The 21953-nt window shown below is 41.2% G+C and overlaps 1 protein-coding gene and 1 non-coding gene across 5 annotated transcripts in view; one reads left to right on the top strand and one right to left on the bottom strand.

Moving 5' to 3' along the window:
- LOC101612483 (prostaglandin-E(2) 9-reductase-like) overlaps positions 1-21953 on the top strand; it is a 54759-nt gene that overhangs the window by 22574 nt on the left and 10232 nt on the right. For 2 of the 4 annotated variants that reach the window (XM_004662405.2, XM_004662407.2), the window contains exons 1-4: positions 11825-11908; positions 13959-14126; positions 14921-15037; positions 16193-16270. In XM_004662405.2, coding sequence (XP_004662462.2) covers positions 11825-11908; positions 13959-14126; positions 14921-15037; positions 16193-16270 — 447 coding nt within the window. Of the gene's footprint in view, positions 1-11824; positions 11909-13958; positions 14127-14920; positions 15038-16192; positions 16271-21953 lie in introns of those variants that run through there. The other 2 variants (XM_004662404.2, XM_004662406.2) reach the window with 1 other exon arrangement.
- On the bottom strand, positions 5591-5696 carry LOC123455178. The gene has a single exon (XR_006633733.1). It is a non-coding gene; the product is annotated as a U6 spliceosomal RNA (small nuclear RNA).

Below are 21953 nucleotides of genomic sequence, written 5' to 3' on the forward strand. Positions count from 1 at the left end.
TTTTTTTTTTTTTTTTAGGTAGGGTCTCGCTCTAGCCCAGGCTTATCTGGAGTTCCTTCTTTGGTCCCAGGCTGGCCTTGAACTCACAGCTATCCTCCTATCTTTGCCTTCTGGTACTGGGATTAAAGACATGCCCCCCCCCCCCACCGGCCTCATTTTATTCTTTTTTTTTTTTTTTTTTGGTTTTTCGAGGTAGGGTCTCACTCTGGTCCAGGCTGACCTGGAATTAACTCTGTAGTCTCAGGGTGGCCTTGAACTCATGGCGATCCTCCTACCTCTGCCTCCCGAGTGCTGGGATTAAAGGCATGCGCCACCACGCCCGGCCTCATTTTATTCTTAATTTAACTTAACATATTTATATATGTTATATGTACTTATGACAACCATATTACTTCTGAAGTGTATCTTTAAGATGAATACCTGGTGGATAAATAGAAGAGTAGATAGCTAGAATAGATAATGAACAGATGGATGTATGGATATAGAAATAGAGAAGTTATATAGTTTTTCTTGCTCTCTATCTATAACTATCTCTCTCTCTATCATCTACCTACTTGATAGGTGGGTGGATAGGTGGATAGAACCTGAGCTTTTGATAAGATTTTCTCCTGATGAAATAATGAACCAAGTATATTTTTCTAAACATCTCTGCACTTTTCTGTTAATGTAATTTCTATCAGTCTACGTACTGTCAAATAAAAATAAAGTGGGATTTGAGTGAGAGAGACTTGTTCAAATGGGAAAATGCTTCATGCCTGACCAATGCGTCTCAAGGATCCATCAGAGTTTTTTTTTCCCTTGATCAGGAGGAATAGAAAGATAGTGAGTGAGGGGAATGGGGAGAACAGTGGTATGGTTGAATCAGGAATGTGTCCTTTTCTGAAGAAGCGAGCGCTTAGAGAGGAGCTGTGAGCGCGCGCAGGCTGGGCAGATGCTGGGGCACGATGACAGGGACGGAAAACGCCGGCAAATTTTGTTGAAGCTAAGGCATCAATGATTTTATTCTGCTTGTTCAAAATGTCCTTTAATTTGAAAGTAATTTTTTTTCTTGCCTCAAGGAATTGACTTTGAAAGACTTGGGATCATGATTTGTATGCCTGTTTTTTGTGCATGGGGTAGGAGGTAGGAGAGGAAAAGGTGCAGAACTCAGCCAGCTGTTCTCAGGACCTGAGCATCTGGAAGTCACTGGCCACAGCCAAGCATGCTCTCCTTAAAGCCAAGCACTGCTGGCCTCCTGGGAGGCCGCTGTGTGGTGTCCAGGCAGGAGGCAGCTTCCACAGGGGGAGGGAACTTCAATGTGAGTCTTTCTTTCTAGGCATTCGACTTTGAATTGACCCCAGAGGACATGAATGCAATTGAAGGCCTCAACAGAAACTTCCGATTCATTAAACTGCCATTGTAAGTGCCTCTTCTAGACTGCTCGGTGGGTGGCTTTCTGAAGTGGCAGGTTAGCCGGGACAGAGCTGATTTTCAGCACAGGTTTACAATGGGAGCGTCCCTGCACACTTTGGAGGAGAGATTTCCCTCAGAGCTCTTGACAGAAATGTAGTTACACCAGGACCAAACCATTTCAAAACTGCCAAAGTTTGCATCATTGTGAATTGACTTTCGTTTTAAATGTTAATTTATTAATTATTAATTTTTCTCTGTGTGGATGTGTGTGTACATGTAACAGGGCACACCAAGGTCTCTTACCACTATAAACACTGGAAGCATGTGACACCTTTGCCTCTGGCTTTCTGTGGGCGCTAAGGAATCAAACCCAGGACAGTAAGCTTACAAACAAGTGCCTTTAACCACTGGGCAATCTTTCCAGCAACCCCTCCCCCCCACCAAGCTTTATTTTATGCCCTTACAAGTTGCATCTGGTGTCCTGTACTTGGGGTCTACTTGCCAATTTGATATGGAAGGCATAGTGTTTATGGCCTAAGGTACATTAAAAGCCCCATAAACTACATATTGAAATCAAAACAAAATAGAAGACAGTAACAATAAATATATAACAACCCCTCAAACCTGTTTTAACTGTCTATCCTCCAAAGCAGCATAAGATGAAATACTGGTAATGTTTGTTGTGGAGGCGGACCCTCCACCGTGGTGTGCGTAAGTCCTAGGGTAGTCAGTCCGTCCTGTTTCGCGACCTCCTCTCAGACTCCAGTGGCATTTCTCCTGATCACAGTGGTTCTTTGCAAGACACATGATTTTTTTTCAAACTTTTCTGTTTCTTGGATTTCTTTCTGTATTCTATGCCAACTTCCTTAACGATATAATCTTACTAACTAGAAATTTCTAAAATCATGAAATCAGTTGACCCACAATGTTAGTGGGCAGTATGTCTCCAGTGTGTGTGGTGAGACAGAACCTTCTGGGTCTTCAAAAGTTCCGTGGGTGCCATCCTTGGCCATCGGATGAGGAGTGAGCAGATGGACCTGCCTTCTTCTCTCCCAGTGCGACTGGTCATCCTCACTACCGTTTTGGGCTGCGAGCTGCCTCGTGGCATCCCGCGGGCCCTCGGCGTGGCTCTGCCGTGCGCATGGCATTGGTGCTTTTCTTGTAAGGTCGCGGTTTACAAATCTGTAAATCAAAATAAAGGAACTTCTCTTGATGCCTAAAACGATGCAGATTGCAGAGAAGTTATAAAATAAACAGGAGTATTTCATGCATGCTCTTGACCTTAAGCAATTTCTTTTCGAGAGGTGCATGCATATGCATATGTAGATAGATGTCTGAGCCGTGTGCACCTGTGTGGAGGCCAGGGAGCTCTGGGTGTCCTTCTCTACTGCCCTCCTCTACTTCCTTGTGATGGAATCTTGCTGAGGTTGGAGCTGCTGTTTTCTTGTCAGACTGACCAGTGATTGATAGTCTGGTCTCCAGCCCTCAGGTCTGGGGTTCCAGGTACCTATGGCCATGCCTCAAACTTTGCCTCTAATGATTTTTTAGCAAGAGTTGTTACCAGCCGAGCCATCTTTCCAGATCCCCTTAGTAATTTTTTTGTGCATAATTTTATTTACAAGATTAAAATTATCACAAATTTCTTCAATAATTCTATTGTGCTTTCATGGTTATAAAGAAGGGAATCTTATCAAAATCTTATTAAAATTTCTTCTTTTTTTTTTAAATTTATTTATTTATTTATGTGAGAGCGACAGACACAGAGAGAAAGACAGATAGAGGGAAAGAGAGAATGGGCACGCCAGGGCTTCCAGCCTCTGCAAACGAACTCCAGACGCATGTGCCCCCTTGTGCATCTGGCTAACGTGGGACCTGGGGAACCGAGCCTCGAACCGGGGTCCTTAGGCTTCACAGGCAAGCACTTAACCGCTAAGCCATCTCTCCAGCCCCTTAAAATTTCTTAATTATCAAATCATGTTTTGATATTTTATTTGTTGTCTCAATTCATTTTTTATGCTTCTAGCAAAACTTAATTGAGTATCTTTTACTTTATCTTAAACTGAAAAATTCAATTAAATTTCGAGCACAGAGGTCTACTGAAAGAAGTATGCCATGAACAAAATGTGATCAGAAGCATTCAGTCAGAAATGGGTAGGTGTAGGGGCTTCTTGAGCAGCCATGCAGATCACCTAGGTGGCAACAGGCAGTAGGCAAGGAAGCAGGCACAGTGTGTTATGCTGCCCATCTGCAATCTGCTGTGGAGATTAGCTTCTAGCAAAAAAAAATAAGATGTTTTCTGACCACGGTGACCTGGCCAAGCAGCATGCTGCCCTGCTGAAGTTAATTTTCTCTGGTTAATCTATACCTTTTCTCACCTCAGATGGGGGTGTTAGACTCTTCCTGTTCTATCTCTGTTCTTTGTCTGCCCCTAATAAAAACCCATGTAGGCTTCAGCGCGGGGCTACAACCAGGCAATCACTGCCCCAGAGGCCGTGGGTCTCTGGTTCACTATGCGTATGTGTACCATGTCAGTGTTTTCATCTCTTGCAACACATGGACTGACAATGAGACAGGTATGCATCTGTCAGGAGACCATCCTTCCTTGTCCCTTGCATTTCACTACCTGTGCAGTGAACAGTCTTGGCATATGGGTACAACAGGTCCTTCCAAGGACACCTAAGGCATATCCAGTAACGATCAGATCTCCCTCCTTCAAATGTCTGCATTTGTCACTTTCCTCCTTGCTGTGACCTAACAAGGAGATGCATTTTGCCACGAGTGGGGGAGGCAGGGCAGCAGGAGGAGGGGGACAGCCCCCCATCAAGAACGAGAGAGAGAGAGAGAGAGAGAGAGAATGAGAGAGAGAGACAGAGAACAGGAAGTGAGGCCTGGCTGGACAACAGCTATCTACAGTAGTTGTCTACAAGGGTTTAAGTCCTAAAGGTTCTGCCACCTTCCAAAGGAGCAGCACTACCTGTGGAACAGGTGTTCAAGCACGTGAGCCTATGGTTGATGACGACACTATCTGTTACCAATGATTTAAATTCCTACACTAAGATTTTTCTCAGATTATGTGCTCTACTGAATGTGCAAGTAACACTTTTTGTCCCTTTACTTCACGCTCTGAGAATTAGAGCCTCAGGAGCTTATGCAAAAATGACATGAACTTGGCTACAGGCATTGTCATAAACTGTTATTCATCTTTATAAAACATGTCTGACTCATACCCTTTTTCTGTTCCTTGAGGATGCATCTTTTGGTTTGTGGCCCTTTTATCTCCAAAGTCAGGTACCTATCATCTTTAAAAAGTGCTTTTTAAAATTTATTTGTTTATTACAGAGAGAGACTGATAGAGACAGACAGAGACAGAGACAGACAGGGAGAAAGGGGAAGTCAGGAAGTGAGTCTGGATATGCTTGGGCCTCCCGGTACTAAACACACACACACACGCACACACACATTCACACACACACACACATGGCTGGAGAGATGGCTTAGTGGTTAAGGCATTTGCTTACAAAGCTAAAGGACCCAGGTTCAATTCCTCAGGACCCATATAAGACAGATGCACAAGGAGGTGCACGTATCTGGAATTCTAGGCCCTGGTGTTCCCATTCTCTCTCTCAAATAAATAAAATGTAAAAAAAAAATTGAAACAAACAAACAAACAAACTCCACATGCTTGTGCTAATTTGTGTGTCTGGATCTACATGGGTCCTAGGGAATTGAACTTGGGCTGTCAGTCTTTGTAAGCAAGTACCTTTAGTCACTGGGCAATCTCTCCAGCCCTCTACGTAGCACCTTTATGTCTGTGATCTCTATCTACTTCGGCTGTGACACTTCTCATCCCACATCTAAGGAGGTGATGATGGCATTGGATCTACCCTGATAATCTGGTAGCATCTTTCCATCTCATGACCCTTAACTTAATCTCATCTGCAAAGTCTCTGTGACATGTTAGGTAACATATTTAAATTCTAGGGATTAGGACATGGATGTAGTTGTGCAGGGGCCACTGATCTAGCAGTATGATTGACTTGGGGCATCAAAGGCAGACCTATAGTAGGAATAATTGTTTCACCAGACCATAGATACTGAATCTCTATACTTTCTTATCACATATCATGTGAGAAAGTACATCTATGAAAATGTGATTCTTAGGCAATATCTTTCTTATTGATAATTTTAATATATGACATAAAATATGGAATATTTCATGAATTTGCATGTCATCCTTGCATGAGGCTAAGCTCATCTTCTCTGTATTGTTCTAACTTAAGTATATGTGCTGCCAAAGTGAACACGCTACTGTCATCTTGAGAGTCTTATGTTGCCTAAAACTTGATAGACTCTTTTCATTCTCTTACTTTAGAATTCTACCTGGGATATATAGAAATCACTTTTTATTCATTGTTCATGCAGACCACTCAAGAATTTCAGTTTTTCACACTCTCAACTTCTAAGCATTTCCAATTTATAATTGGAACATACATACTTCATACTTCATACATACAACATACAACATACTTCAAGTAACTACTTCCATATAAACTGTCTATAACTGCTTCATCTAGGAAAATCTCAAGTTGTTCTACACTAAACTAGTCACTTACTTGGTGTTTGTTGATGCAGCTCTTGGTTCTGGAGCTGCAGTCAGGCCGTGGAGGCACACATCTGTCATTCTAGCACTGTGGAGGCTGACACAGGAGAACGGGAAGTCTGAAGCTCGTATGGAATGTGTAGGGTGACCCTACGTTTTGCCCACCCCCCAAAACCTGCAAAATAAGAAAAAGAGATGTAATAATTAGATGTCTATTGCTCTTTTATTTCCTAGAGGAGTTTATTTATTCAAATGAGGGCACTTCATCAATTAAATGAAAATTGATCAGATAGATTTTGCTTTCTATTTTGCTTTTAACCAGACTTTCTCAATGATATCTTCTGTAATTTTTGCCTATTGATTTATCTTCATATAGTCCACACTGGTTGAGTGTTTCTATAGTCCTCTAGAATCAGAACAAATAGTATTACTTCTGTTTACACAGACTATTTTATCTGAAATGGAGACCCCATTCAAAGAGATTCTTATTCATTTGGTTTGCAGTAAAGCCTAGATTTCTGACTTTAAGAACTTCCCAGCCAATTTTTACAGTAGGTAAGATTGGTATGGTGTTTTCCATCACATGTCCCTTAATAAATTCATGTGATTTGAAGGCTTGATCCCCAGCTGGAGGCAGTTTGGAGGTGGAGCCTTTCTGGAGAACATATGTTTTTGGAGGTGGGCTTTGGGGTGCTACAGCCAGCTCCCCATGACCAGAGATTGGCTCACTCTCTTGCTGCTGTTTTTTACCTGCTGTGACAGGTGACGTCCCGCCTCTGCTCATGCCATGGTTTCCCCTGCGTCATGAAGCTTCCCCTTGAGACTGTAAGCCACAACTGAAACTCCCCTCCGGTCAGCTGCTTTTGGTTGGATGGTTTGTCTCAGCAACACGAAGGTAACTGCAACAACTGGAAATCTGTCATTTGAAGGACACCATCACTTTTTCATGGTTTCAGTGTCAAGTTCTTCCCTCTCCCCAATAATGCAAATCATCCATTTTCCTGTACTAGTCAAAGCCATGGTAACTTTGCATTTTTAGTACTAGGTCATGACTAAGCCTGGAAACAATGCACTTGCTATAGATCCAGTCAGCCCATGACTAAGGAAATGCTATCATGGTGCTATATATGCAGGACAGGTTGTGTGTTGCTGAGCTGGTGAATTTTTTTTTTTTTTTTTTTTTGTGTGTTATGTTTCAAATCTCAGGACTGATAACAAGAAATGCAAAAGCAGCTTCCAACCTGTTCCTGTAACCCCACAGTTCTCATCTTCAGAAGCTGCAGTGCAGGAAACGACATTGTTGCTTTAGTTTCATGATGGCAGGTCATAAATTGTATGTAAGAATGGTAAGTACAGACTTTCAGGGTAAAATGCAGGATCATACATGACTTTGAAAGTAAATAAAGGGAAAGTATATTCTAAGGAAATAGAGAAAGACCACCAGAGAGCACAAATGAGGTGAAAGGAAAGCTAAATATTACAGAAACAAAAATGCAACCTAGGAAATAGGTGGAAGCAGTCTGCAATTTTAACCAGGTTTCTCATGGGGAGGGGAGCCCCTACCCTTGGGAGCTCCGTCCCTTGGGCACATCAAGCTAAACCTGGAAATGTCAGGTAGCCCCACTGAAAAAGGTCTCAGTGATTTAGCCATAGGAGAACACATGGTTATTGTAGGACCTAAATCATGTGTGGCACTTTGGTCCAAAAATTCCTTCAGCAAGGCCATGGCAGGAAAGGTTAGCTTGGGAGTAGAGGCCTGTTGCAACACATGCCAGTCTTGGAGAACAGTACTCAAATTATAAATCATTGCTTGATTAAAAATGAACTGGGATAGTAGCTGGGGCTTATCAATGTTAGGTTAAAGATAAACCAAGAAGACGTATCACTTTTGTGTGACCCATAAGTAAACAACAATATGCATCATGAATTTTGGACTATTTTAGAATAGTCTTGAATGGACCACGAAGTTAAAACTAGCAGAATGCAGTCGGTGGAATGTCCTTTGGCTGGTCTCAGAAGGTAGAACATGTTTTCCATGGCTCAGGCTCACTTCATCCTGTACAGAGCACTTTTCATGTTCACTTTGGTAAAAGCCACAACAGTCCAAGACTTGGAGCCCTCAGTTCTTTGGTCCTTTCTAGTTCTTCTACCTTGTTTCTCCAAGGTGTATCTTTTTACTAGTACTTAATTAACAACTCATCTACTCCTTCCTTGGGTCTCTATTCCTTGTCTGGGCAGCTAGCTGCTCTGGAGGAGGCATCCCTCACCTTCAACTGCCTCATTTTCCAGTTCTCCAGTAGCCGACTGCTTGGGGCACTTCAGAAGACTGCCCAGCCCCCGCAGCTCCCGCAGCTCGTGATTTGCTATGGATGAGTTTGAAAGCTGGAGACTTCCTTGGGTCTTCTACCTCCAGTGCAGAAAGGGCTCTGTTTGCCCCATTCTTCAACTCATTTGAGAACACATATTGGCTTAGAAGTTTTTCATGACTGTGTGCACAGCCTGGGGAGGCAGGGCTCTATCCCACCTAGAGGCTTTGAAGCTCATTAAAGTTAGCAGTGGCTGTTGGTGTGCAAAAAAGAAAAACCTCTAACTATGCCCTGACTAGTACAAGCTTTAGCCTGCATACAACACCAACATGTTTGGTGGGAACAGAAAGGGACTATTCTAGCAATGTTCATCTAAAGTCAGCCTCGATTCCTGGTAGATTACAATGAAAGGGCCTACAGGATTTCTTAAGTTCACTGTTCTAATTTCTACTATTATTCACTACTATACTTAATAAAATACATAGATGGTATTTTATATCATTTACTTATTGTTACTTATGTTTTTGAGGTTGGTATGTACATAGTCCAGGTTGCCTTAAACTTGTAATTCTACTACCTCATCTTCTTTCTTTTTTAGAGCTTTTTTGGTTGTTGTTTTGAAGCAGTGTCATCCTAGCCAGGTTGACTGGAATTCAATCCATAGCCCAGGCTGGTCTTAAGTCATGGCGATCCTCTTACCTCAGCCTCCAGAGTGCTGGGATTAAAGGAATGAGTCATCATGCTTTGCTTTTTAAAAATTTTTATTTATTTGAGAGAGAGAAGAGAGAGAGAAGGAGCATGATAGTTGCAAATGAACTCCAGATTGAACTCAAATTGTCAGGATTTTCAAGCAAGTGCCTTTAACTGCTGAGCCATCTCTCTGGAACCCACCCCCCCACTCCTTTTTTTTAATTTTTTTTTTTTGTTTTTTTGAGGTAGGGTCTCACTCGAGCTCAGGCTGACCTGGAATTCTCTATGTAGTCTCAGGTTGGCCTTGAACTCGTGGTGATCCTCCTACCTCTGCCTCCCAAGTGCTGGGATTAAAGGCATGCGCCGCCACACCCGGCCCCCCAACTCCTTTTTTTCAGATGTATCTCACTGTGTAGCCCAGCTCGTCCACTCATGTCCATTGTTCTTCCTTAACTTCTTGAGTGCAGCTCATATTTATTCCACCACTTTGGCTTTGGTTGTTTTTCTCTTTTTAAATATTTTATTTTTATTTATTAGAGATGAGAGAGAAGGAAAGAAGGAGAGAGAGAGAGAGAGAGAAGAGAGAGAGAGAATGGGTATGCCAGGTCCTTTAGTCACTGTAAACCAAGTCCAGATGCATGCACATGCCACCATATGCACCTGGCTTATGTCGGTTCTGGGGAGTCAAATCCTGGGTCCTTAGGCTTCACAGGCAAGTGCCTTAACCTCTAAACCATTTCTCCAGCCTGGCTTCAGTTATTTTGAATTTGTGTTTCTATATCTTTTATTTATACTTGGCTGTGAACATGTGCATATATTGGGTATAAATACATTCACGTGTGTGAGTGTGGGCACATGAGTGACACAGTGCATGTGTGCAGCTCAGGAGTCAGTCCTACTTTTGCATTATTTGAGGCAAGAGCTATCTGTTTCCCCTCTGCATTAGCCCAGCTGGCTGCCTGGGAGCTTGCAGTGGATTCCCCTGTGTTTCCCTTTCATCTTGCCACTAGGTGCACACGGACTTCAGATGCATATGCTGCTATGTCTGGCTTTGCCTGTGCTCTGGGGATTTCACCTCAGAATATCATGCTTGCATAGTAAGTTCTTTATCTATTGAGCCATCTCTCTCTCTCTCTCTCTCTCTACACACACACACACACACACACACACACACACACACACACACACACAATTTTTTGAGACAAGAACTCATGTACTCTAGTCTGGCCTCAAACTTGATATGTAGCTGAATACAACCTTGAACTCTTGATCCTCCTGCCTCCACTGCCTCAACCCTGTGATTGTGGGCACAGGCCTCCATGCCCACTTCAAACCCAGGGCTTCTTGCATGCTGGGCAGCCAGTCTACTCACTGAGCCATATCCACTGAGCTGTCTTTGATTCTGTGAATATTTCTTTTGTTCTCTCTTCTTTGAGTAGTATGAAGGGTGGAGCTCCTGAAAGGAGGCTACTAAGAAGATCCCACATAAAATGGAAAAGATATCTATTCTAATGTAATTCTAAGCATAGACACATAGGAAGTATGGGAAAAGTAATACAAAAAAGAAACAATTACCAGAGTAAAAAGGCAGCCTAGAGAATGTGAGAAAATCATCACTGCACAAGAGATTAATATCCAGAGCATATCATGAGCTCTAAAAAGAAATACCGCACATAACCTAGTCATTAGTAGGAAAATGCATAATTCACAAAAGAGGAAGTATGAGTGGCCAATAAATACATTAAAAATGTTCAATGTCTTTACCAGTCAAGGAAATTTAAATCAATACTAGAGATTATACCTAACCCCCATCAGAATGGCTATTGCCAAGAAAACAGAGAAACAATGCTCCTGGGGATGGACCCTCCCCCACTGCCTGTCCAGTTATAAACCAGGTCAGCCACATGGAAATAAGCCTGAAGGTTCTTCAGAATGTGAAAATAGGACTCCCATGGGATCCAGCTACAGCACTCCTGTGTAAATGTGGAAAAGAAATAAACTTAGCATACACTAAAGATATCCACACACCCATGTCCATTACAGCATTATTCAAAGAACCAAGATATGGGATCTGTCTATGTGCCAAGGACTGATTAGTCTGATTAGTGAGTACAAAATGTGACACATACATACAGATATAATTTATTTAGCTAAAAAGAGCAAAATTGTGTCATTTGCGAGAAAAAAATGGATAGGCAGCCATTATGAAATTTGTACTTATTAGGCATAATAATCCAATTTCAGAAAGACAAATATCTCATATATTTCTTGTACATGATGTACTGTTTTAAGAAAAGACATGAAGATAGAAAAGGACAATTTAGGAGAAGGAAACTGACCAGTGAGATGAAGAACACGAATGGATAGAGGGGAGGAGTGAACGTGATAAAAGTAAATTATATTCATGCATGAAAATGTCATAATGAGGAACATTATTTTGTACAAAGGGGAAAAAAATCAAGAAAAAGATACCTTTTTATTGTCAGAAAGTGAAGAGATTTCTAGATGGAGTTTTTCTTTTGCTAGCCTTTGATATGTCCAATAAATTGTTCATTAAATTTTTAAGAAACCATTTTCAACAGTATATGTGGATTGTGAATAGAACCTTTTCCTATGCAAGAGATTAATGGTTGCATTTCCACTGTGAGTAATTCACTTGATTGTATCTCCATAATAAACGTAACTCTCTCCAATTCTCTTTTCTCTTTATGGAATATGGCTCTAGCTGTGACCCTGCACAGGGCAATAGCTAACCTTTGCACTGTACTCAGTGCGCTCACTGTTGGTATTGCAAACAGAAGAATCAGTGTCTGCTTAGCTACAAGAGTGACAAGTTATGGATTGCAAACCTTGGTGTGTGCCTCTAAATGATGGTCATTTCATCCCTGCATTGGGATTTGGAACTGCTGTACCTATGAAGGTAAGAATTGTGTTTTGGGTTTGAGCATGTAAGCGCATAGACTTAGGAAGAGTGAAAACTGATGTATTACTTTTCCGGTTGCTGTGAGAAAATACATGCTGAAAGCAGCATATGAAAGTAAAGATTTATTTTTTTCTCAAGGTTCAAGGGCACAGTCTATCATGGGGATGAAGACATGTAGAGATAGCCACTCCAGCATGGCAACAGCGCAGTGAGGGATGAGCTCACCACCTGTGCCCACAATCAGGAAGTGGAGAGAGGCGAATGCTGGCGCTCAGCTTGCTTTATCCTCAGCTGGATCCCCGGACATTGACTGGCACTGCTCGCAGTTAGGATGGGTCTTCCCACTTCCTCAAGCACCGGAGGAGCTCCCTCACAGACAAGCCCTCAGGCTTCTTTCCTAGGCTCTGCTGCACAGCCGACAGCCAGTAGTAACCACCACAGCTGGTGACTTTCTTTGCGCTCCTGTCTGCTAGAGTAGCACTTTTAATTTCCTCCAAATTACTTAGCAAATCGGCTAATTAGAACGATAAGGTTACTTTTTCTTTTGGCTGTCTTGGTGTTCAACATGCTTTCTTTATTCAGAGAAATCATTTCTAGGTTTTGATTTTAATTTTTTTTGTTTATTATTTATTTATTTGAGAGTGACAGAGAGAAAGAGGCAGAGAGAGAGAGAGAGAAAGAAAGAGAGACAGAGAGAGGGAGAGAGCATAGGCGTGCCAGGGCCTCTAGCCACTGCAAATGAACCCCAGACGCGTGTGTCCCCTTGTGCATTTGGCTAACGTGGGTCCTGGAGAATTGAACCTCGAACCGGGGTCCTTAGGCTTCACAGGCAAGCGCTTAACCTCTAAGCCATCTCTTTAGCCCTAGTTTTTGGTTTTTAAACAAGAGACCTATAACATTTCCTTTCACTTGAACATTTGGACTAATGTCAAGTTTTTGTGCCTCAAGAAATTGAGAGGCTTAAGGTGAGGAAGATGGAGGAAGAAAACTGGAGGGGGAGAGAGAAGGGAGTGGTAGTTAAGGGACTGGTAGAGCAGATGGAGCAGACAAGTATTTATCAATTAATTTTGTTCTTTTATATAGTTCATAGCAGCCATAAAACAATTTCAATGATAACAACAAAGATCATCATATACAATTTAATCCTAATGAAAAATTGAAATCTTTGTGAAATTTGAAATATTTATAAAATTTCTAAGTGTGACACAGAAACATGGAGTGACCACAAATAGCTAGGAAGATGGGGTTCTTAGACTGGCTTATCCCAGTTTGCTATAAACCTTGGTTTCTTTTCAAAGATACAATGTCTGAGATACTGGAGGTGAAGTACACGGAAACGCTGAACCTCGCGTCCCTAGAGTCATACACGATTGCTCACGTGTCTGTCCTGTCCCTCAGTGGAAATGGCTGCTTACGAGAGGGAAAGTGCCTTTTGGGAGATGTGTACATGAGTAACAGCAGAAAGCTTGGGTTTCTCATCATCTCCTAAGTGATAATGATGGTGAATCTTCTTAGATACAAATATTATGGCTTAGATGTATGCATTTTTCTTGGAAGACTGCATTTTTGTGTGTTCTTAAAGTGCCTATGAAGCTGGCCATCAGAGAAACATTAGGAACTCAGTCTCTAAACAGCTGTCCTTGTAGATGGTATTTTCCATTTCCCATCTAAACTGAATGCTGTGTGTTCAGTGTGAAATCCCATGGAGCGGGCTCTCTGTATTTTGTGTTTGATTTACTCTATATTCTGTTCCATGCTGCTTTTCTCTGAAATGATTTTAGTTTGTGACTCACCGTATAAAATGATAATCATGACTATAATCATGTGCCTAGTGCATGAGTCCTTCCAGTGAATTTCTGAGTGCCAGTGATCGGCCTGTGACGACTCAGGACTGATGCTCTCCCTTTAAAACTGAGCAAAGGAGATCTGGGCCAACTGGATGGGTTTGTCTCTGCAAATACTTAACGAGAACTTCACTGCTTGTGCCGTTTCGCTGAATTATTTCATTGCATGGATCTCCAAATTCTGCTTATGATTACTTCTCTAGGTTCCTAAAAGTCAAGTTATAGAGGCCACCAAAATAGCCATAGACGCGGGGTTCCGCCATATCGATTGTGCTTACTCATACCAAATAGAAGAGGAGGTAGGACTGGCAATTAGAAGCAAGATCGCGGATGGCACTGTGAAGAGGGAAGATATATTCTACACTTCAAAGGTATTCTGTACATAGTCTGCCTGTGGGCATATCTAATAAGACTGCATGGAGATGGCAACACATGTTTGAATCAATACTGTTTCACAAATTATTGATAATGAGTACAACTTTTATTCTCATATGATCATGTATTAAAGCTAGAATCAAAACCAGATAATCATGATATCTTTGTCATCAATGGGGTTTCAAAATTAATGCCTTTACTGTAAGGTACCATTCTGAGTCTCAGGTTAAAACAGTGTGATTCATGATGGACTATAGAATCAGATAGAAAACTGTGGTCACATTGTGACCTTTCTATCTCCTGAGTGACTTTCTAAAATTTATTATAATATCAAATTTCACCTTGTCAGTGTCAATAAAGAAGAGCAATTTGAATGGTGTTAGGACATAATTCACTCATGTTTGGCACCCATTAATAAGTTCCATGCAGTACGTCAACCCTCAATTATATACATACTAAAGATACTAATTCTCCATTTGGATGAATTGATGAGGACCAAGTTTATGCATTGCTTTGCAAAATCAACCAAACATAATTCTCATTATGACCATTACCTTAAAAACAATTTTGTCTATGAAATTGCTTAATTTCATAGTCAGTATATATACTAATATTACCCAAACATAAAAGGAAGGTTACCTATACAAAACCTGAAAGGAAATGAGATGGGAGTTGATATTGCTCAGGTCCTTCATTTCTAACCAGTGGGAAAGGTCTCTACATTAGACAAGGAAGTGAACGAATGTGGGTAAATCATTAAGTCACAGCTTCACTCTTTTAACCTCTGCAGCTTTGGCCCACTTTCAGTCGTCCAGAGCTGGTCCGACCAAGTCTGGAAAAGTCATTGAAGAAACTTCAATTTGACTATGTTGACCTCTACATCATTCACTTTCCAATGCCTTTACAGGTAAGACTGACCTCATGTGTGACGTCAGCATAACCATCATGTATGTAGATGGATGAACTAACACTTTGTATAACTATCATGTATGTAGATAGATGAATGAAAACTTTTTCTCAAGTGGCTATATGGACTATTATGTTGGAGAAAATGCTAAATTATCATTCCTGATTCTCCTTTTCAGGGGACACTTTTAAAATCTTTGATTTTCTGCTTCATACCTCTTTTGGTCCAAAACTTGAGGAAATAACAATGGCCATATTCAAGGCTCTTTAATATTTTGGGGGTATTCACAGAGTTTAGTGCAGTTATAGAGACTGATAAACTTGCCACATGCATGTTTACAGCAAGGTTCTGTCATCTCTCATGAATGCATGTTGCAGGTTGGTAGGGTGCTATTCACCGTGAATGGATTCATTACTAGCACCCTTGGGGATGTGAGTGAGTGCTTTCTTTTTTGCCCCTCATAGAGGTTTATAGAAACTGTGTTATGTAGAATTCTTTATACAAAACTATGGAAAAGTATTCAAAATTATGGAATGAAAGCTATTTGTTACATAGATAGGAAGTCTAAGCTATGGCTAGATTTAAGGATGTGAAGTACTGCAGCCTTTAGAGACATTTTCTTTTCTTTCCAATTACTTCTCTATGCTTAACTTTGCTCATCATTTTCCACTGGGATAAAACATGGCCTTGGGACAGGTCAAGGTTCATGGTCAGTAAATCTTCCTTACACTCACATTATTCTCAGAAACATTGATTGACAGGTATGGTTCCTCTGCATGCTCTTGGATAATCATATGTCCAGAGGAATAAGGAGTTGTTTTCCTGTATTGTGAACATAATCCATTATAGCCCAAATAATTACTGCCTTTACCAAAGACAGGCATTTGCCTATAGGAAAGTATAGGGACCAAAAACATAACATAAGTTATGAGACCTCATTAGGACTTAAGAATATGGTTTGATTAAGATAGGAAAGATGTAAAAGATTATAAGAAGTCTATCCCAAAAGGACAATCCTTGTAACTTGAAATGCAAAATATTTCATGTTTCAGTATTTAAAATATTATCTAGTCCCAAATATATTTGTCAGTGTGACTGTATATGATAGCATGAATTTTATTAAGCAAGCATCTAAACTGAACATTTCTATTCTAGCCTAGTGATAAATCAGTTCCAGTAGATGAAAATGGACAGGTGTTATTTGACACAGTGGACCTCCGCGACACATGGGAGGTGAGTTCTTGAAGGAAAGAGCACAGAGGAAGATATTTGAAGAGAACAATTCAGGTTTGACCATCAACTATGAGGATGGGACATGTAGAGGCAGATATAGAAGTAGATGTCTGTCACAAGGGATGTTTTGATGGAGTAGTGAGAGGAACTCATTGCTGGGCAGGAATGGAAAGAAATGGAGAAGAGTTAGGAATAGTGGGGACAGACAGCTCTTTCCAGCCATGCACAGTAGTGGTGCCTGTTCCCTAAGGAGGGTGCAGGGACTCACTTCATGTCATTATCTTCTTTCATTTAGACAATCAAAGACAGTAGCTGAATTAGAATGTCTTGAAAGCTGTCATTTTTTTATGTTTAAGACTGATTTATTTATAAAGGAAATGGGATTAATCATGGATTATAAATGAATGTTATACTCATTAGCGTCCATTTTTCATTTTTAAAATATTTTATTCATTTATTTGAGAGAGAGAGAGAGAGAAAGATGATAGAGAGAGAATGGGCATGCCAGGGCCTCCATCCACTGCAAACAAACTCCAGGTGCTTGCACCACTTTGTACATCTGGCTTACATGAGTACTGGGGAATTGAATCTGGAGCTTTAGGCTTCACAGGCAAGCACCTTAACCACTAAGCCATTTCTCTAGCCCCCATTTTTCATTTTGGGCTATAAGAAAACAATTTAGTATCTTGAAGTAAAATGATTAATTTAGAAAATATAAGTGTGATTTTGACTTTTTGAAAATAGTTTATTTTTATTCTATTTTAAAAATTAATTTTATTTATTACTATTAGGAATGTATTTGTATGTATTCATCATGTGTTGGTACCATCTTTTCCCTCTTCCCTTCCCCCATCCCACAGTGGGTCCTCTTCAGTAGGGTTGCTGGTATTCCCCATGAGGTTGTGGATTATACACTGTGGGAGCAGCAGTCATTTATTGGGGGGAGGCAGTGTCTTTGGGCATGGCATCCCATCCTGTGGCTCCTAAAATCTTTCCTTTCCCTCTACCACAAAATTCTCTGAGCCTTGGTGGGTGTGTTTTCAGTCTATGTCAGTGATGAGCTCTTAGGCGCCTCTGGATCTCTGCTTTGGCAGGTGCTGAGTGTCCTCAGCGTCCGGCTACTTCACCCTGGCGCAGCTGGTCAGGCTCACCCTGGCAGCAGCCTCTCACTAGTCTCCTCACTTCCTCTGTGGTTTCGCCTGGGCCTTGACTGAGATGCAAGGGGTGGTTTATCTCCTCAGGTCTCCAATGGAGACTAAAGTCAGCATAGGTTAAAATAGATAAGCATTATTAATTTGGGCAGAGTTAGATGGACGTAGCCTGTCTTTTAGCCAAATAATAGTGGGAGCTTGACACTGGAGAGCATATTCTTTTCTCCATAGGATTCAGACCTGGGTCCCAGTTCTAGATATGGGTTCATTTCTACTGAGCGGATCACTTAGCCAATCAGAAAGCCACTGGTTCCCCACCAAGGCTGTGTGTCACCCGTGCACTGGTGTGTACTTCCTGTCAGGCTGGTTGCTTCTGAGCAGCTTAGACCTCTGCTTGCTCACACTGTTGTTGGCCACTTTCCCCCAGTGGCTCATGTAGCACTTTCCAGCACTAGATGTGCTGACTGTCTGGGGACTGGCTCTCTCCATGTTCTGTGTCAGCAGCATATGGGGAGTTTGCTAATAGGGTTTTACCTTTTACCTCAGGTGGGTAATCAAATGCTTTGACAGATGCCCATCTTGTTTTGGAGATAATATCTAAAATATCAGCAGCTCAATGTGGGCAGCACCTCTTCTTGGTACTGAGAGGTACAGGTCAGGGCCTAAGGTTTTTAAGGTCAGGCTTCTTCCCATGCTCTCCAGGGCCCTTCTTTACGGGTGTCCTCCATGCTACTGTTGAGGGGGATACTTTCAGTCTACCTTCAAGGAGAAAGGTATCTATGGTACTAGTTCATTTTGGGTTTATGTTTATTCCTCCTCCAGCCCTCCACTTCCCCTCCCCCCAAACCCTTCCATCTTTATTGTCTGGGCCTCAAGTTGCCTATCCAGTAGGCCAGCAACTCAAGCTGATCCAGGTGAGGACCGCAGATGAGTGAGAACATGCAGCATTTCTCTCTCTGTGTGTGTGTGTGTGTTCGCTGAGTATGATCTGTTCTAAGACCATCCATTTCCTACAAATTTCATTGTATCACTTTTTCTTACTTCTAAGTAGAATTCCATTGTGTTTTTGGACCACAACTTCATTTTCCATTTGTATAATGATGGGCACCTGGGTTGATTCTAGTTGTTAGCTATTATAGTTTATTTTTATTTTTGTTGAGAACTTTAAAACATAAACATATTAGAAATTGGTCATAGTCCAATCAGGTTGTACTCCTCTCTCCTATCCCATTACACTGAGGGCCCTCTTTGGTGGGGTTATCAGTAATCACTAAGGGTCATGAAGGCACCAGTTAGTCCCTGAAGGATGGGGGACAAATCTTTAGAGCACACCTTCCTACCCTGTGGCTCTTACATTCTTTTTGTCCCTCTTTTGAAATGTTCCCTGAGCCTTAAAGGGCATGTTATAAGTCTAATGTTATACTCCCAACAGCCTCTTAATTCTCTGCTTTGATGAGTTTTGAGTCTCAGTGTATACCGTGATGTCTCTTGAGGAAGTGCTCAGGCCAGTAGTGAGAGCGGCATTCCTTTCTAATCTGCCACTTCCCTTGTAGTATTTCAAGGGCCCTGGCAGTGTGATAGAGAAGACTTGTCCAGTGCTGGGCAGTAGGCTTGCTTTCCTGGTCATTCTGACAGGTCTTCATGATGCGTTCATTGTTGTCTGTAAAAAGCAGATTCTCCAACCAAGAGTGAGAGAGGCCCATGTCAAAAGGAATAAACATGTACATTTAGAATCTTTTTTGATGAGTTCAACCTCTCCTTTTTACCAAAGAACAAGACAGTGGAAGCTGCCCTCTAGGGTGTATGACTTTTGAAGCCATAGGCTTCTTTCTGTTTTGCTTCTCATTACTTGGCATAAATTCCTTCCCAGTGAGCGGGCCTCATCTAGTCAGAGAGCAGTTAATCACCCTTATGACATATGGGACACTGTTGTACCAGTGGGTACATCTTGCCTGACTAGTTTACTTTGAGTTTGCAGCATCTCTTACTTGCTCACACTGTTGGTGACTTTGACCCCAAGCAGCTCACACAGTCCCTTCCAGCATTATTCCAGCTAACCCATAGCAAGATGGCTTCCATCTCAGTTGAAAGTTGATAGTTCAATGTCCAGGCACTTCAGCTGTAGCATCCTTAGAGTCAGAGTCTTACTCATTACTTCTGGTGGGTAACGAGTGTTTTGACAGGGGCCTGTATTGTTTTAGGGGTCTCTGGGCCTTCCTGATGAGAAGCTCACTGTACAGGGTAATCTAATTCTGGCACTGGGATTTACAAGCAACAGCCTGTGGGTTTAGTGTAAAGCTTTCTATACCCCTGAAGGATGCTTCTGCATAAACTATCCAAGCTTTCTATTTTTCAAAGATATGTCTTTTTTTATTTTTCGATGTAGGGTCTCACTCTGGCCCCGGCTGACCTGGAATTTACCATGCAATCTCAGGCTAGCCTCGAACTCATGGCGATCCTCCTACCTCTACCTCCCGAGTGCTGGGATTAAAGACATGCGCCACCATGCCTAGTCTAAGAGCTATGTCTTTTAATTAGCTAATGAAGAGATGTTTTTATAGTTCAGATTCATTCTATGCATGTGTTTGTCCTTCCTTCCCCTCTTCCTTTACCCCTGCCCCCCAGACCCTTCCACTTGCTGTATTCTGGCCTCCACTTGCCTGTCTGCTGTTTCTTCCCCTAATCCCTCCTCATTCTCTTCTCTTCAAGCCTTTTTTGCTTCCTAACCAGTACATCTGATTCTTACTACAAATTATAAACAAATGAAACTGCTCCATGTTGGGGTCTGCATATGAGAGAGAACACACAGGATTTGCTTCTCTAAATCTGGGTAATCTCAACTTTTTCCAGGTTCATCCATTTTTCTACAAACTTTGTAATTTCACTTTTCCTTGCTTCTGAATAAAACTCCATTGTGTATATGCAGCACACCTTCACTATCCATCCTCATTATCCATCCATCAACTGATGGGCATCTTGGCTGATTCTATTTCCCACAGTTATGAATAGAGCAACAACAAATGTGGCTGAGCAACCGTGAAGAGCGCCATCTCTATAGTAAAGTGTAGAGTTATTGGGTATACACCCAGGAGTGGTGTAGCTGGAGCAAATGTTAGACCTAATTTTCAATTTTTGAGGAGACTCCATACTGATACTCGTACTGGTTCTAAAATTTGAACTCCTACCAAAAGTGGATAAGCATTCCTCTTTTGCAGCATACTCACAAGCATTCATTGTCATTTGAATTTTTGATGATAGCCCTTCTGACCAGAGTGAGATGAAATCTCAAAGTAGTTTTAAGTTGCTTTTCCCTGATGGTTAAAGATGTTAAGTAATCTTTTAGATGTCTATTGGCCATTTTTATTTCTTCCTTTAAGGCTCTTGGTTAAATTTCCCACCTCATTTTTAACCAAGTTGACTGATTTCTTATTGCTCAGTTTTTTGAGTTCTTTGTATATTCTAGATAATAAACCTCTGTCAGATGTTTAGTTGGCAAAGATCTTCTCATATGTTGTAGATTGTCTGTTAACTTTGGTGATGGCTGGCTTATAACGTTTTACTTTTATAAGACCCCAGTGGTTGAGTGTTTGTCTTATTCTCTGGACTACTGGGGTTTTATTCAGAAAATCTTTTCCTGCACCTATATTTTGGAGTGTTCTCCCTACTTTTATCTCTAGTCATTTCAAAATTTCAGGTCTTATATTGAAGTTCTTGATCCATCTGGAGTTGATTTTTGTTCAGGATGATAGGAAAAGGTCTAGATTATTTCTCCCACATGTAGTTATACAGTTTCTCCAGCAACATTTGTTGACAATGCTACCTTTTTGCCAGTGTGTTTTTCTGGCCTATTTGTCAATGGTCAGTTGTCTATAGTTGCTAGAACTTACCTGGCTCTTCTATTCTATCCCACTGATGTGTGTGTGTGTGTGTGTGTGTGTGTGTGTGTCTGTGTGTGTGTGTCTGTGCTTATGCCAGTGTCATGCTGTTTTTCTTACTATGGCTTTATTAGTAAATCTTGAAATCAAGTGTCGTGATACCACCAGTATTATTGTTTTGCTGAGGATATTTAGGCTATCTGAGGCCTTTTGTGCTTCCATATGGACTTTTAGACTTTTCTGTTCTATTTCTGTGAGGAATGGTGCTAGAATTTTGATTGAAATTGCATTGAATTTATATATTGCTTTTGGTAGAATGGCCATTTTCACCATATTAATTCTTCTAGTCCATGAGTATGGGAGAACTTTCTACCTTTTCTTGTCTTCCTCAATTTTCTTTATTTGGTGTTTTATTATTTTCATTATAGAGGGTTTTCCCTTCCTTAGTTAGAGATAGCCAAAGATATTTAATTTTTTTACTGTTTTCCTGATTTCTTTCTCACTATTCCTGTCATTAGTATGTATGAAAGCTTTTGATTTTTATGTGTTGATTTCATATCCTACTACTATGCTGAAAATTCTAGTTTTGGTGGAGTTTTCTGAGTCTCTTAAGTACAAAAGCATATCACCCACCCGTGTTTCTTCCCCTTCTTATAT

Source organism: Jaculus jaculus, chromosome 15 (assembly GCF_020740685.1).
Source record: "Jaculus jaculus isolate mJacJac1 chromosome 15, mJacJac1.mat.Y.cur, whole genome shotgun sequence".
In the NCBI taxonomy this organism is placed as follows: domain Eukaryota; kingdom Metazoa; phylum Chordata; class Mammalia; order Rodentia; family Dipodidae; genus Jaculus; species Jaculus jaculus.